Source organism: Theropithecus gelada, chromosome 17 (genome assembly GCF_003255815.1).
Source record: "Theropithecus gelada isolate Dixy chromosome 17, Tgel_1.0, whole genome shotgun sequence".
NCBI classification, from domain to species: Eukaryota; Metazoa; Chordata; class Mammalia; order Primates; family Cercopithecidae; genus Theropithecus; species Theropithecus gelada.
In genome coordinates, this window is record NC_037685.1 from 39,225,391 (window position 1) to 39,242,747 (window position 17,357).

General features: G+C 38.4%; 1 protein-coding gene across 12 annotated transcripts in view; it reads left to right on the top strand.

Annotated features, from left to right (window-relative positions):
* The window catches only part of PCCA (propionyl-CoA carboxylase subunit alpha), a 436,358-nt gene that overhangs the window by 25,737 nt on the left and 393,264 nt on the right, over positions 1 to 17,357 (top strand). For all 12 annotated transcript variants that reach the window (XM_025364068.1, XM_025364063.1, XM_025364064.1 and 9 more), the window contains 2 exons: positions 2,926 to 2,973; positions 3,083 to 3,151. In XM_025364068.1, coding sequence (XP_025219853.1) covers positions 2,926 to 2,973; positions 3,083 to 3,151 — 117 coding nt within the window. The remainder of the gene's footprint in view (positions 1 to 2,925; positions 2,974 to 3,082; positions 3,152 to 17,357) is intronic.

Below are 17,357 nucleotides of genomic sequence, written 5' to 3' on the forward strand. Positions count from 1 at the left end.
ATTATCAGAGATGGTCTGTTTCACAGTTAATATTAACATCACATTTTAAAACCCATTTAAGAAAGTGTTGGCCGGGCGTAGTGGCTCAAGCCTGTAATCCCAGCACTTCGGGAGGCCGAGATGGGCGGATCACGAGGTCAGGAGATCGAGACCATCCTGGCTAACCCGGTGAAACCCCGTCTCTACTAAAAAATACAAAAAACTAGCCGGGCGAGGTGGCGGGTGCCTGTAGTCCCAGCTACTCCGGAGGCTGAGGCAGGAGAATGGCGTGAACCCAGGAGGCGGAGCTTGCAGTGAGCCGAGATCTGGCCACTGCACTCCAGCCTGGGTGACAGAGCGAGACTCCGTCTCAAAAAAAAAAAAAAAAAAGAAAGTGTAATCATTGTTTTCTCAGGATATGCTTACTGCTTAAGAGGGATTTACCATGACCATTTAAATACAGAAAAGTAGATGATTTTGCGTTCTCAGACCTGAGGTGTGAGCAAGGCTCTGAGTGGCTTAGCGTTTTATCAAATTAGAAGTTTACCTATTTTTAAGGCAGGGGCTTGCCTCGGGTTGGTGGAGTTAAGACATATATGATGTAAAGGTTAAACCAAGACCTAGAAAGCTTTTTTCACTTCTGAGATGCTGGACTTTTTCCTGTATGTTAAAATACTGCTCTAGGCCGGGCGTGGTGGCTCAGGTTTGTAATCCCAGCACTTTGGGAGGCCGAGGCAGGCAAATCACCTGAGGGCAGGAGTTTGAGGCCAGCCTGGCCAAGATGGGGGAAACCCTGTCTCTACTAAAAATACAAAGAAATTAGCGGGGCGTGGTGGCATGCACCTGTAATCCCAGCTATCGGGAGGCTGAGGCAGGAGAATATCTTGAACCTGGGAGGCGGAGGTTACCATGAGCTGAGATCGCACCACTGCCCTCCAGCCTGGGTGACAAAGTGAGACTCCATCTCAAAAAACAAACAAACAAACAAACAAACAAACTGCTCTAAGTTATATAAGAGTACTTTTTAAAAGATCATATGTAACTCTAAGTCTTCCTTTAGAAATATAACTAACACTTTTTTTCTGTAGTTCCGTTGAACTTAAAAACAATTCACAAATCCAGAAATTACCATGTGCTAATATGTATAACATCCAAATTACTTGGAATGGTGTGTTTTTAAAAACGATTAGCCTGTATAATTTTAGAGTAGGAAGAAAACCTTACTAAATAGCTTTCCTTTGGAGTGCTGCCAGTTTATGTGGAAATGAAGGCCTACAGAGATTGATTTGCTTAAAGTTAAATAAGTCATTAGTGGCAAAGCTGGACTTGGGTTTAGATCTCTAGATAAACACAGGATATACAGCTTCTCTACTATTTGGTCTCAGCTGCTTCAAAATTTGGTGGTTATTCAAACTTAACATTGTATTCAAATGGTGTAATCTGCTTAGCCTGGGCGTTTTTGGATATAAGCACAATTGGTACCTATTCTGAGTTACTGAAAATATGCCCTGTCCCAACAGAGATGGCAGATAAATTATTCTTACTTAGTATCAGACTTTCCTTTGAAAACAACTCATGACACTTAGAATTTCCCAGAATTTAGAAAATAAATTGTCAAGTAATTTTGGCCAAAGTTTTTTTTTTTGTTTTTTTTTTTTGTTTTTTTTTGAGACGGAGTCTTGCTTGTCGCCCAGGCTGGAGTGCCGTGGCCGGATCTCAGCTCACTGCAAGCTCCGCCTCCCAGGTTCACGCCATTCTCCCGCCTCAGCCTCCCGAGTAGCTGGGACTACAGGCGCCCGCCACTTCGCCCGGCTAGTTTTTTTTTTTTGTATTTTTTAGTGGAGACGGGGTTTCACCGTGTTAGCCAGGATGGTCTTGATCTCCTGACCTCGTGATCCACCCGTCTTTTTTTTTTTTTTTTGAGACGGAGTCTTGCTCTGTCACCCAGGCTGGAGTGCAGTGGCACAATTTTAGCTCACTGCAACCTCAGCCTCCCGTGTTCAAGCGATTCCTGCCTCAGCCTCCCAAGTAGCTGAGATTACTTGGAATTACCAGCACTTGGGATTACAGGCATGCACCACCACGTCAGGCTAATTTTTGTATTTTAATTTATTATTTATTTATTTATTTATTTATTTATTTATTTTGAGACGGAGACTTGCTTTGTCTCCAGGCTGGAGTGCAGTGGCGCGATCTTGGCTCACTGCAGTCTCCACCTCCCGGGTTCACGCCATTCTCCTGCCTCAGCCTCCCAAGTAGCTGGGATTACAGGCGCACACCACTAGACCCAGCTAATTTTTTTGTTTTTATGTGTTTTGTATTTTTAGTAGAGACGGGGTTTCATCATATTGGCCAGGATGGTCTCGCTCTCCTGACCTCATGATCCACCCACCTTGGCCTCCCAAAGTTCTGGGATTACAGGTGTTAGCCACTGTGCCCAGCCTTTTTGTATTTTTAGTAGAGACAGGGTTTCACCGTGTTGGTCATACTGGTCTCGAACTCCTGACCTCGTGATCCACCTGCCTCAGCCTCCCAAAGTGCTGGGATTACAGGCATGAGCCACTGCGCCCGGGCTTGACTACAGTCTTTTAGTATCTGAAATATCATTTGAAGATTTTCTTTTGACTAGAGAATTGATAAATACCCACATTGTGAATACATTCACCTACTATGCTTTAACAAAGTAATTATAGAACCCGATCATATCAGGTGAATTTTGTAGTTCTCTGGTTGTAAATGATTATACTATTTGATAACCTATTTTAATATTACCCTAAGTATTTATAGTACATTTAATATTACTCTAAATAATATAGTATTTAATGTTACTCTAAGAAGTAATGTTTTTTAGGATTATATTCTGTGTTAATGTTGGAAAAAGTTGGTGTTTTTTGGTCCCAAAGTAAGAGTAACAATTTCTAATGAATGTGTTTTTTCTGTCTTCAGACTTTTGATAAAATTCTTATTGCTAATAGAGGAGAAATTGCATGTCGGGTGAGTAGAATTTTCATCTTATTTTCCATTTTACTCTATGAAATTATTTATTATTAAACCCCTTTAAGTGTGAATCACTATTAATAGACATTAATATATTTTAAAATAGGTTATTAAAACTTGCAAGAAGATGGGCATTAAGACAGTTGCCATCCACAGTGATGTTGATGCTAGTTCTGTAAGTATATTTTTGCTTTGTTTAAATCAGGACTTAATTTTGGGTCAAGTAGAAAAAGAGGGACATACAGGCTTTTTTTCTTGGCCTGCAAAAGATATATTCAAGTTTAAAAACTGTTTACTTGTTCACTGTTGTGTTAAGCAAAATGACATTATCACAGTGTCTTCTATATGTGCCTTAAGTATTTTCTTTTCATAGCTTTAAAAGCTTAAACTGAAAAATTGCCAGGCTGATTGCTGGTCACCAAGTAGATTTAAGCAAAGCATGAGAAAGTTTGAGTCAAAGATTAATGAAATGTTTACACAATGCTCCCTTATGAGAGCACTTTCCCCAGCATAACTTCAGTATCACTAAGGGAATGCTACAATTGTTTCACCTTTCCGAAATGCTTCAAAGTGTTCAGCTGAAAGTTTGACAAAAATGAAAGACAGGTTAATGCTAATTGGATACGAACAAAAGAAGGTTTAGCATAAAGCAGATATACTTTTATTTGGTACTTTTAACACAGCAGGCCTTTATTTATTTATTTATTTATTTATTTGAAACAGAGTCTTGATCTGTCGTCCAGGCTGGAGTGCAGTGGCGTGATCTCACTTCACTACAACCTCCGCCTCCTGGGTTCAAGTGATTCTCCTGCCTCAGCCTCCTGAGTAGCTGGGATTATAGGCACCTGCCGTCATGCCTGGCTAATTTTTGTATTTTTGGAGAGACGGGGTTTCACCATGTTGGCCAGGCTGGTGTTGAACTCCTGACCTTAGGTGATCCGCCTGCCCCGGCCTCCCAAAGTGCTAGGATTACAGGCTTGAGCCACCACACCCGGCCCACAGCAGGGAGTTTTTTAGTAGTAGTGTTATGAATGAGTAGAAAAAAATACCCTGGGGAAAGAATGTAAATTATTAGGTCTTTATGGCATGAAATATAAGTAGTTGAATACTAATGCAAGCATTGTTTCTCATTGTTTCACACTACTTTTGATAATGGGACCCTTTGGTAGGGTCCGTCACTTAATGACAGGGATATGTTCTGAGAAATGCATCGTTAGGTGAGTTCAATATTATGTGACCATCACAGAATGTACTTACGCAAACCTTGATGATACAGCCTAGTACACACCTATATGGTATAGCCTATTCCTCCTGTGCTACAAACCTGTACAGCATGTGACTGTACTAAATACTGTAGGCAATTGTAACACAATGGTGTTTGTGTATATAAGCATATCTAAACACAGAAAAGGTACAGTAAAAATGTAGTATAAAAGATAAAAAATGGTACACTTGTATAGGGCACTTACTGTGGATGGAGCTTGTAGGACTGGAAGCTGGTCTGGGTGAGTCAGGGAGTGAGCGAAGGCCTAGGACATTACTGTCACTACTGTAGACTTCATAAACACTGTACACTTAGGCTACACTACATTTATAGAAAAATAGTTTTCTTTTTTCAATAATAAATTAACCTTAGCATACCATAACTTTTTTACATTGTAAACTTTTTAATTTTGTCTTTACTCTTTGGCTCTTTTTTTTTTTTTTTTTTTTTTTGAGACAGAGTCTTGCTCTGTCAGCCAAGCTAGAGTGCAGTGGCGCATTCTTGGCTCACTGCAACCTCCATCTCCCGGGTTCAAGCAGTTCTCCTGCCTCATCCTCTCAAGTAGCTGGGATTACAGGCATGTGCCACCACGCTCGGCTAATTTTTGTATTTTTAGTAGAGACGGGGTTTCACCATGTTGGCCAGGCTGGTCTTGAACTCCTGACCTCAGGTAATCCGCCCGCCTCAGCCTCCCAAAGTGCTGGGATTACAGGCGTGAGCCACGACGCCCGGGTTTACTCTTTGAGTCTTTCATAATAAAACAGCATAAAATGCAAACATTGTACAACTGTACAAAAATGTTTTCTTTATATCCTTGTTTTATAAGCTTTTTTCTGTTTTTAAAGTTTTTTATTTTTCATTTATTTTTTACTTTTTGAACTTTTTTGGTAAAAATGAAGACTCAAATGCACACATTAGCCTAGACCTGCACAAGATCAGGCTCATCAAGACATCAGTAGGCACGAGATCACATTAAGTTAGAAAGCTTCTACACAGCCAAGGAAGCAAAAAAATAAAGAGACAATCCACAGAATGGGAGAAAATATTTGCAAACTACACATCTGATGAGGGATTAGTAACCAGAATGTATAAGGAGCTCAAACAACTCTATAGGAAAAAAATCTAATAATTTGATTAAAAAATGGGCAAAAAGGCCAGGTGCAGTGGTTCACGCCTGTAATCCCAGCACTTTGGGAGGCTGAGTGGGCAGATCACTTGAGGTCAGGAGTTCGAGACTTAGAATAAATAAATGCGTGTTTAACCAGCCTGGCCAACATGGTGAAACCCTGTCTCTACTAAAAATACAAAAATTAGCCAGGTGTGGTGGCACACATCTGTAGTCCCAGCTACTTGGAGGCCAGGGCAGGAAGCTTGAACCTGGGAGGTGGAGGTTGCTGTGAGCCAAGATCGTGCCACTGCACTCTAGTCTGGGCGGCCAGGCGAGACTACGTCCAAAGGAAAAGGGGGCAAAAGATCTGAATAGGCATTTTTCAAAAGAAGACATACAGATCACAAACAGATATATGTAAAGGTGCTCGACAGTATTCATTATGGAAATGCAAATCAGAAGTACAATGAGATATCTCACCCCGGTTAAAATGGCTTTTATCCAAAAGACATAATGAGTACTGTCGAGGATGTAGAGATAGTACTCTACATCCCACCTCATACACTGTTGGTGGGAATGTAAGTTACTACAACCACTATGAAGAACGGTGTGGAGGTTCCTCAAAAAACTAAAACTATCATATGATCCAGCTGCTAGATGTACATCTGCTGCTAGGGGTACACCTAGCACCTGGGAAATCAGTATATGGAGGAGATATCTGCACTCCCATGTTTATTGTAGCATTTTTCACAATAGCCAAGATTTGGAGGCAACTTAAGTGTCCATCAATAGATGAAGGGATAAAGAAAATGTGGTACATATGTACGGTACCATTCAGCCATAAAAATGAATGAGATCTTGTCATTTGCAATAGTGGGGATGGAAGTGGTGGAGGACATTACGTTAAGTGAAATAAGCCAGGCATAGAAAGACAAGTTTTGCATGTACTCCCTCATTTGTGGGAGCTAGAAATGAAAACAACTGGACTCATAGACATAGAGAGTAGAAGGATGGTTACCAGAGGCTAGGCAGGGTGTATGGAGCGGAGGGGTGGGGATGATTAATGGGTACAAGAATATAGTTAGATAGAATAAGTAAGGTCTTGTATTTGATGGCACAACAGGGGACTACAGTCTGCAGTAATTTGTGGTACATTTTAGAATAATTTAGGGAATAGAATTGGGATGCTTGTGACACAAATAAATGAATGATTGAGATGATGGCTACCCCATTTATCCTGATGTGATTATTATACATTGTATGCTTGTGTCAAAATATTTCATGTACTCCATAAATATATACACCTCCTGTATACCCACAAAAATTAAAAAAAGACATCACTAGGCAAATAGGAATTTTTCAGCTCCATTATTGGAGCTGAAATGTACATGCAGTACATTGCTGACCAAAATGTCATATGGCGTACGACTGTATTCTGATCTACAGGTAGACGTTTCAGACTTTCACTTTTGCAAAAGTGGTTTCAAAAGAATTGTTTTTATGTCTTTCTCATTCGTACCTTCCCTGAAGCACATGTGGTAGTTTTATGTTTTAGAGACTTTTCACCACTTCTGGCTGAAAGTAGAATATACCAGAGATTATGATACATAATTTATAATGAAATTTACCAGACCCCATAATGGAAGCAATTGCACACTCAGTCAAAACTTTCTCTTACTATGACCTACTTTAAGTCTGTTTCTAGAAAGACACCATAAGTAAAAGCAGGATAATGATGGTTGGAATGTCAAAAGTTTCATTTAAACCTCAACAGTAGGGTCAAGTCTGCTGTGTGGTTTCTGTTTCAGTCTCAAGGATGTAAACTGAGACTGAAAAGGTGAATTCCTGTAACAGCATTTTTTGCTTCCTCAGCACATGATCACAAAGGTTACTATTATAGCTAATCAGCTTTATAGTATCAGTAATATGAACAAGCCATGCTATTCAGATGTATTTGCATGTTTGTTTTCAAGAGGTGAGCATTTTAAATGTAACTTGGAGTAAAAAACCTTATAGACTTTGCATGTTAATTTCATATGTGGAAATGTAAATACTATTCCAGTAGGAAAATACTGCAGCAATTGATTGTGAAAGCTATTCATTTTCTATTATAAACAATGAATTTTTAAGGTAATTATGCAAGGAAAAGGATGAATGGATACTACACATATTAACTGATAAGTCACACAAGGAAGGAAAGCCAGCTAACTTGCAAACAATTAATGTTTGATGGAAAAAATGTTGGCTTTTAGAGATGATTATGCAGTTTACCTCTGTTGGTCCTTTCCTGCCAACATGTTCTTCAAAATTGTTTTCAGGATTCTTGGTCCTTTGCTCTTCCATGTGAATTTTGGGATGAGCTGGTCAAATTACCCCCTTCCCCAATTTTTGGCTACCATGAACAAGATTTTTATAAGTATAACTTTTGCATATCTTTTTGTGAACATAATTTTGATTTTTTTGGAGTAAATATCTAGGAGTGGAGTAGCTGGGTCTTGGGGGTAGATAAGGAGTTGGCAACCTTTTTTTGTTTGAAAATAAATATATTTTTGTCTGGATAGCAAATGTATTTTAGATTTTGCAGGCCCCTGTGGTCTCTGTTACATATGCTTCTTTTTGTTTTGTTTTGTTTTGTTTTAACAACACTTTAAAAATGTGAAAACTATTGTTAGCTTGAGAGCTGTGCAAAAACAGCCCTTGGATCAGATTTGGCCTGTGGGTAGACAGTATTTTGCTGATGCCTAGAATAAATACATGCGTTTTTAAATTTATGAGAAGCTGCTAAACAGTTCTCCGTCATGGTTGTATCATATTTTACTCCCTCCAGAAATGTATGAGGTCAGGGTGCTTTTGTGTCCTTGCCAGCACTTGGTGTTTTTAGTCCATTTGATTTTGTGTTTTAATTTTAAGTGGTTGTGAAGCACTATGTCATTGTGCTTTTAATTTTAGGTTTTCCTGATGAATACTGATGTTGAGTACTTTTTTGTGTTATTGGTCATTCATTTACATTTTTTTCTGAAGTGTTCGTTCAAACATAATGAAAAAAATTTAGAAAAGTAGTACCAGTATACTGGTATCAGTTTACCGTTATATACCAGTATAAGAGTATCTGTATACCCTTCACTTAGATTCACCAATTGTTAACATTTTGGCTGTTTGCTTTATATCTGTATCCATATATACATTGTGTGTGTGCATTTAAAAAAATTTTTTTTGGCTAAACAATTTGAAAATAAGTTACAGGACATGGTTGAAGCTGGAAACCATCATTCTCAGCAGACTGTCACAGGGACAGAAAACCAAACACCTCATGTTCTCACTCATAGGTGGGAACTGAACAATGAGTACACTTGGACACAGGGCGGGGAACATCACACACTGGGGCCTGTGGTGGGGTGGTGGGATGGGGAGGGATAGCATTAGGAGAAATACCTAATGTAAGTGATGAGTTGATGGGTGCAGCAAACCAACATGACATGTATACCTATGTAACAAACCTGCACGTTGTGCACATGTACCCTAGAACTTAAAGTATAGTTTAAAAAAAAAAGAGAGAAGCATTAAAAAAAATCCCCTGGACAGGAAAAAAAAAAAAAAAAGAAAATAAGTTACAGACATTGTGGCATTTTATCCCTAAATACTATTCATCTCACAGTAATAAGTATGGTTTTCCACATATCTATAATACTTTATGAAACCTCAGAAAATAACTCATTATTCTGTAATATCATGTAATATGCATACCACATTCAGGTTTCTCCAGTTCACCCCAGTTGTCCTTTTTAATATTTTTCTTTGATCCACAGTTCAGTCAAGGCTTATGAGTTACATTTGGTTATTATACCTCTTTAGTCTCTTAATCTAAAATAGTGGCCCTATCCTCCCTCCTTTTTTTGTTTGATTTTTATTATGTTGGCTTTTAGACATCCTGGCTTTGTATGATTATTTTCTTATGAATAGATTCAAATTAAATATTTGACAAGACTACTTCATAAGTGCTTTTTTTCTTTTCTGTTTTTTTTTTTTCTTGAGACAGGGTCTGTCTCAGTTGTCCAGGCTGGAGTGCAGTGGTGAGATTATAGCTCACTCCAGCTTGACTTCCTGGGTACAAGCGATCCTCCTGCCTTAGTTTCCCAAGTAGTTGTGACTACAGGTGCATGCCACCATGCCTGGCTAATTTTTGTATTTTTTGTAGAGATGGGATTTCATCATCTTGCCCAGGCTGGTCTTGAACTCCTGGGCTCAAGAGATCCTCCTGACTTGGCGTCTAAAGTGCTGGGTTTACAGGCGTGAGCCTCCATACCCCAGCCAGTATTTTTTTTTTTTTTTTTAATAGTAATATCGTAACAAGAGGTTCTTAATGTTGAATTGTTCTGTTGTTATGCTAAGTATGATAATTTGGTTTTACCAGGTCTTCCCATTATAATGGTGCATTCTCTTTTTTTTTTATTAAATACTTTTTGGGGAGAGTTTTTGAATCCATGTGAATATTTTGTCCCTCAGCCACCTCTCTAATGTTTTTGCATCAATAATGAAAATTGCCTGAGCCTGATTACTTTGGTTGCATTTGTCTTTTTTGCTGTCTGTTGAGTAAGCTGTTGATTTTCTGCTCCTTTTTGAATCTGCCTGTTTTTATGTATTATGTTTTTTCTTATGTATTTGAGGCCTTTAGTATATTTATTTTTAGCATATTTAATTTAAAGAACTATCATATTGTATTATTTCAAGTTTGTGGGTGTTTATTTCTATTCCTGACTCTTCCTCATGACATATTGTTTCCTCACATGTTTGAATTTTGGCATGTGATTTTATGTTTGGTGCTTTTATTGTTGAATTTCAAGATGGTTTGGGTTATGGATTTGGCCAGGTAGGGTAGGTGTTACATTTGTTTCCATCACACCATCCAGGGTATCACTTATCTGGGACTAATTTTTATATGAATTTTTTGGCATAAAGATTGTCAAAGTTTGAAGATAATGTGAAGAACAAAATGAGATTGCACACACACACATACACACCTGTTGAATAGGCTCATGGTTTCTAATTTCTAGAGACATTTTCCTTTACTTTGAACCACAGAGATACGAACATAGGGTTTATCCTCTCTATTTAGTAGGTTGATTTCTCCCCTACAACCTTTCACTGAGAATGTAATCTTTGAGCCTCCTGGCTTTAGACAGAAGGGTTTCCTTCAAACCTCCAACTCACACGGGATCTGTTTCCTTTCTCTCATTGTTAAAACCCAATCTTCTAGATTATTGAGATTCCCACCTTCACTCTCCAAGACTGGCTCTTGTGGATGCAGACTGATTTTCATTTTTATATTATTTATTTATTTATTTGAGCCGGAGTTTTGCTCTTGTTGTCCAGGCTGGAATGCAATGGCATGATCTCAGCTCACTGCAACCTCCACCTCCTGGGTTCAAGCGATTCTCCTGCCTCAGCCTCCCGAATAGCTGGGCTTATAGGCGTGCATCACCAAACCTAGCTAATTTTGAATTTTCAGTAGAGACAGGGTTTCACCATGTTGGCCAGGCTGGTCTCGAACTCCTGACCTCAGGTGATCCACCCGCCTCAGCCTTCCAAAGTGCTGAGATTACAGGTTTGAGCCACCGTGCCCACCCAGATTTTTAGATTACTTTTTTTTTTTTGTTTTTTTGAGACAGCCTTGCCCTGTTGCCTAAGCTGGAGTGCAGTGGTGTGATTGTAGCAAACTACAGCCATGAACTCCTGGGCTCAAGTGATAGTCCTGCTTCAGCCTCCTGAGTAGCTGGGACTACGTACATGTACGTGCCATTGCGCCCTGCTTCCTTTTTCTTTGTTTTTCATCCCTTGTAGTTTTTTTGTGAGCCAAGCCCTTCATTTGAAGGATGTTTGTTATATTTAATCTAGGTCTTTAGATGTTTTTAAGGAGGATTTGCAGGTTATTTAGTTGGCTTATTGTTGATTTGTCTTAAAACAATATGACATCCTATTCTCTGTTGAGGAAATTCCCTCAATTTCTTTGAGAAATAAAGACTGATCTAGAGTAGTCTTAAAGTCAGGCTTTCCCTAGGAAAACAGTTCATTTATAACGATGAGATTAATGTGCCTGAATCCAGGGGATGAGGCCACAGGGAAGCAGTATAAAATACTCCAGTGGGAATTGGTCAGGGAAGGAAAAAGCGAAATGGGAGTTAAGCTTCTTATTAAGTCATGAATTGTCTTTTATGTTTCATTTTCCAGGCCCTAGAAAAGCATGCTTATTATTCTCTGGGAAGATTTGTGGAGAATGGTTTATGAATAGAAGACAATTCTGGTCAAAGAATGTAACCAGCTGGGATTTTGATTGATATTGCATTGTGTCTGTAGATCATTTTGGAGTGTATAGCTATCTTAACATTTTTTAAGTCTTCCTATCCATGAACATGTGATATTCTTCCATATTTAGGTCACCTGGATTTCTTTCAGCAATGTTTTGTAGTTTTGTACTACTATAAGTGTAGTTAGTTTTTTAATTTCAATTTTTTAAATTAGTTGCAAGTCTATAGAAATACAATTGATTTTCATATAATGATTTTGATTCCTGTAAACTTACTGAACTCTTTTATTAGTTCTAATAGTTTTTTAGTGGATTTCTTAGGATTCTTTTCTTTTTAGACGGAGTCTCTGTCACCCAGGCTGGAGTGTCCTGGCATGATCTTGGCCCACTGCAACCTCCACCTCCTGGGGTCAAGTGATTCTCCTGCCTCAGCCTCCCGAGTAGCTGGGGTTACAGGCACGCACCACCACACCCAGCTACTTGTTTTGTATTTTTAGTAGAGATGGGGTTTCACCATGTAGGCCAGGCTGGTCTCGAACTCCTGACCTCAAGTGATCCTCCCACCTTGGCCTCCCAAAGTGCTGGGATTACAGGTGTGAGCCACCGCGCCTGTGCCTTAGGATTTTTTTTTTTTTTGAGACCGAGTCTTGTTCTGCTGCCCAGGCTGGAGTGCAATAGTGCAATCTTGGCTCACTGTAACCTCCGCCTCCCAGGTTCAAGTAATTCTCCTGCCTCAGCCTCCCGAATAGCTGGGACTACAGGCACCTGCCACCACACCTGGGTAATTTTTTGTATTTTTAGTAGAGATGGAGTTTCACCACGTTGACCAGGCTGGGCTCGAACTCCTGACCTCATGATCTGCCCACCTCGGCCTCCCAAAGTGCTAGGATTACAGGTATGAACCACTGCGCCTGGTCAGGATTCTTTATATAAGATCATGTCATGTGAATAGAGATAGTTTTACTTCTTTCCATCTGGATGCTTTTTATTTTGTATTCTTGCCTAATTTCTCTGGCTTTAACTTCCAGAACAATGTTGAAGAGGTGAGAGGTGGCATCCTTGTCTTGTTCTTCATCTTAGGGGGAAAGAATTCAGCATTTCACCATTAAATTTGATTTAGGCTCTGGTATTTACATAAACTTTCATTATCAGGTTGAAGAAGTTAATTGCTCTTCCTAGATTACTGAGGAATTTTTATCATGAACAGGTGTTGCATTTTTTAAAATGCTTTTTCTGTGTTTACTGAGATAATCATGTGGTTTTTGTCCTTTAGATATGGTGTATTGTTACATTAATTGATTGTTTTGGATGTTAAGCCAACCATGCATTCCTGTGATTAATCCCACTTGGTCATGCTGTGTAATTCTTTGTATATTGCTGGATTCAGTTTGTTAGTATTTTATTAATTTTGTGTTCATATTTACAAGAGCTATTGTCTGTAGTTTTCTTATGATGTCTTTGCTTGGTTTTGTTGTTAGTGTGATCCTGGCCTCATGAATTGGAAAGCTTTCTCTCATCTTGTTTTTTGGAAGAGTTGGTATTAACTTTAACTTTTCTTTAAATGTTTGGTGGAAATCACCAGTGAAGCCATTTGAATCTGGGCTTCTCTTTGGTTAGTTTTTGATTATTAGATCCACCTTTTTACTTATTATAGGTTTTTTCAGATATTCTATTTCTTTAGTCAGTGTCTGTAGTTTGTGTCTTTCTATGAATGTGTCAATTTCATCAAAGTTTCTAGCTTATTGGTATAGTATTTTCTTATTTTTATTTTGAGCCTTCCCTTTTTTCTTGGTCACTGTCCTAGTCTGTTCAGGCTTGTTACAGGTTATCATAGTCTGGGTGGCTTATAAACAACAGGAATTTATTTCTCATAGTTCTGGAGGCTGGTAAGTCAAGATCAAGGCACTGTTAGATGTTGTCCCTGGTGAGGGCTCCCTTCTTAATTCTTTGATGGAGCCTTCTTGTTGTGTCCTCACATGGTGGAAGGAGCAAAGGAAGGATCTCATTCATGAGGTCTCTGCCACTAGTGTTCTAAAATAGCATTCTAGAAGTACAAGGTGATACAGTTAGTCAAGAGCTATAAATTGGTGGATAGCAAAGGCAAAAATAAGAAGATTGTATTGAGTTTCTAGTTATACAATGAACTGAATAACTCCTTTTTTTTTTTTTCCTTTTCTTTCTTTTTTTTTTTGAGACAAATTCTTGCTCTGTTGGACAGGCTGGAGTGCAATGGTGCCATCTCGGCTTATTGCAACCTCTGCCTCCCAAGTTCAGGCAATTCTCGTGCCTCAGCCTCCCGAGTAGCTAGGATCACAGGTGCCCGCCACCACGCCTGGCTAATTTTTGTATTTTAGTAGAGATGGGGTTTCACTATATTGGCCAGGCTGGTCTCAAAGTACTGACCTCAGGTGATCCACCCTCTTCGGCTTCCCAAAGTGCTGGGATTACAGGTGTGAGCCACAGCACCCAGCCCTGAATAACTCTTTAGAAACAGAAAAAATCTCTGGTGGCTGGTTAAATAGTAAATACAAATAAATCTATAAACTTCATATATATCAATAAGGTAGAAAATACAAGAAATGTAACCTTGTAGAAGCAATGGAAATGATAAAACACTGTATGATGTGAATTTAAAATGAAACTTTTAGGACTTACATGAGGACTTCTTGTTTTTGTATAGGGAAACCAATTTTTAAAAATGCTCTTTAGTTCTAAATTAATCTGTACATTTTCTATTAAATCCTAATATAACAACATAATGGGGGGGGATTGACAAAGAGTAAATATGCGAGAATAGCCTAGATAATTCTGAGGAAAATTGATGGGGAGTAGCCTAACATATTAAAATACATTTTAATACATTATAAGTCAGCAAGAAGAGATAGGTCTGTGGAATAAATTTGTTAGATTTTAGGCAGTGGGGTGATGTGGGAGGATTTTTGAGTTGTTAAAGAGGGTCTTATGAATATTATTTGGATTTAGAAGACGAAGTAAGGCCGGGCGCGGTGGCTCAAGCCTGTAATCCCAGCACTTTGGGAGGCCGAGGCGGGTGGATCACGAGGTCAGGAGATCGAGACCATCCTGGCTAACATGGTGAAACCCCGTCTCTACTAAAAATACAAAAAACTAGCCGGGCGTGGTGCCGGGCGCCTGTAGTCCCAGCTACTCGGAGGCTGAGGCAGGAGAATGGCGTGAACCTGGGAGGCGGAGCTTACAGTGAGCCGAGATCGCGCCACTGCACTCCAGCCTGGGTGACACAGCGCGAGACTCCGTCTCAAAAAAAAAAAAAAAAAAAAAAAAGAAGACGAAGTAATTCTAGGATTGCTTGCCTCTAATTTACTGTGATTTTTAGGTATCTCAGAGAAGATGAGAACTATAAGGAATGAGAAATGTTTAATGGCTTTAGTGACTAGGAGTTTCTAAATGGGCACATGGGCCAATTTCGTTAGTTTGGTGAATACTGGGAACAAAGAATTTGGGAATTTAAGATTGTTGTACTTCTCCAAATGAATGTTAGATAACATTATGTTTTAAGTATAAAGACTAGTATGTCTTTTCACAAAAATAGTAAAATATATTGTTACATCTATATCAAACTGCTAAAATTAATTTTGTTTTGATTTTTTTTTTTAAATGAGATCTCATCAGGTTAAATGAAAAGAATTGAGAATCTTCATTCCCAAAGAGGAAAATGATTCTGTACATCAACAGAATCATTCAACCTTTGACTGTATTTTCTATCCACGTTCCTAAATTGAACCTATCTATACATATTTTGTTGCTTTGTCTGTTTACAGTCATGTTGGATTTAAATGAGAAATACCTGATTTTACCACGTTGAAACAAGAACCTAAAATCAAGGAAGTACTCACTGTGACTCACATCTTACCCAGGCAGCCTGCTGTTGAAAGGATGATCCCTGGTGCGCACTGTAGTCTCAGCCTCAGGATTCTAGAATGAGATTGAGTGGGGTTTCCTGTGAGCACTCTGGGGTGATTGATATGAGGTGAGGGCAATCATCACTTTTTATGCCTACCCTTGATAATATATCCCTCCTGTCTGGGGAGGTACCGAGGACAAATAGGACTTCGTGATGTCTAAGTAATTAGTGTATGTTGGTTCCAGCTGAACAAACTTGAGGGTAATGATCAGGTAAATGGAAATGGAACACATTAATGCATACTAAGGTATAAAAGACTTTAGGGTTAAACTTTTCAACATTTTCTGGGATTATTGGAATATCTTTATTTCATTTTTTATATTTACATGTCTCTGTATATGCATACATTTATTTATATTTTTGTCAGCGTATCTTCAGTTTTACCTTAGATGTATATAGAGATGAAAGCAACTTAAATGTGAAAACTTCAAACATTTTTTTTCTCCTTTACATGATTTCAGAATATTTTCAAACTTCTTCTATTTGGAAAGGAGTTAAGGTTCTTAAATAACCATTTTTAAAAAAATTTCACAAAAATTGTTAATGGACTTGTTTGGAGCTGACGCCTATCACTGATCCTCAAATAGGAACAAATGACTAAAGTCAGGCTTAGAAAACTTTTATGGGGTGTTAACTGAAAAATATCAGGTGACCCTTTGTGTGTGTGTGTGTGTGTGTGTGTGTGTGTGTGTGTAGTTGAGAATGTTATATTTAAGTAACATTTTCTTAAATTGCCTTTTCTTAGTAAAGGATATTTTAAGATGATGGCTGTCCTGGTCCATGTTTCACAGTTGGTCTTAATTAGATCAGAAACATTTCCAGACATTTAGGTTGCAAGAGGAAATCTATAGGATTCTTAATTTATTCTTACAACAGGTATTTATAGTTGCCATTCTTCAATATTAACTTTCCTTATCAACAACAAAAAGTCTTGTGGCAAAGCCTCTGAAGAGTGACTGCAGTACTGCATTTAATGGGAAGGGAGGAATTGTTTGCCTTAGTATATGGTTTTGAATCTGGGAGTCTGGGAATTATGTAATCAAAGGGTTTAAAAAATGGCATAATGGCTTTAAAACTTGCTATTTCTCACTTTTCTTGTAAAACTTAGCCTTCAGAAATCTTTTTAGATTAAGAATACAATGTATCTACTATGCAAATTTAAAACAATAGACTTTTCATTAAAGAACTAACCGAGAGAAGAAAGCGTTTAAGATGTTTAGACATTTCCTTTTCTTTTTTGCTTTTGTTGTCTTTGGAAAAACTTACTTTGCAGAAACAGTATGCTGCATCAATTTTAAATGTTTTGATTATCTTTGGCTTGGCTAAATTACTTTCTCTCCATTTTTGGGTAAAATGGAATAGGATGGGATTCCTGGTAGGTATTTGTTCACATTAATATTATATTTAATTGGAGATCCTGCAGAATAGTAGCAGGAGGCTGAAGAGAATTATTTAGCATTAGCAATGGCTCGTCTGGGAGTTGTGGACTAATCAAGGCGCTGCAGTATTAGTGGTGGGGATGATGGGAGTTATGACGATTATGACATGTAAGCATGTCTGTTACGAACTGGACAGGCAATGAGTTAATCAAGAAGTATGTTAAATGGCTCCCATGCTGATTCATTATTATCTACCATAGTGCCTGTCAGGTTGTGTATTTAAAAAACACAATCATTGCCAAATTCAATATGTATATGAGCTGAATCCAGCCATTGTTTGCTTTTCCATAAAATAACCTCAGATTACCTTATAGTATAACAATAGAAAA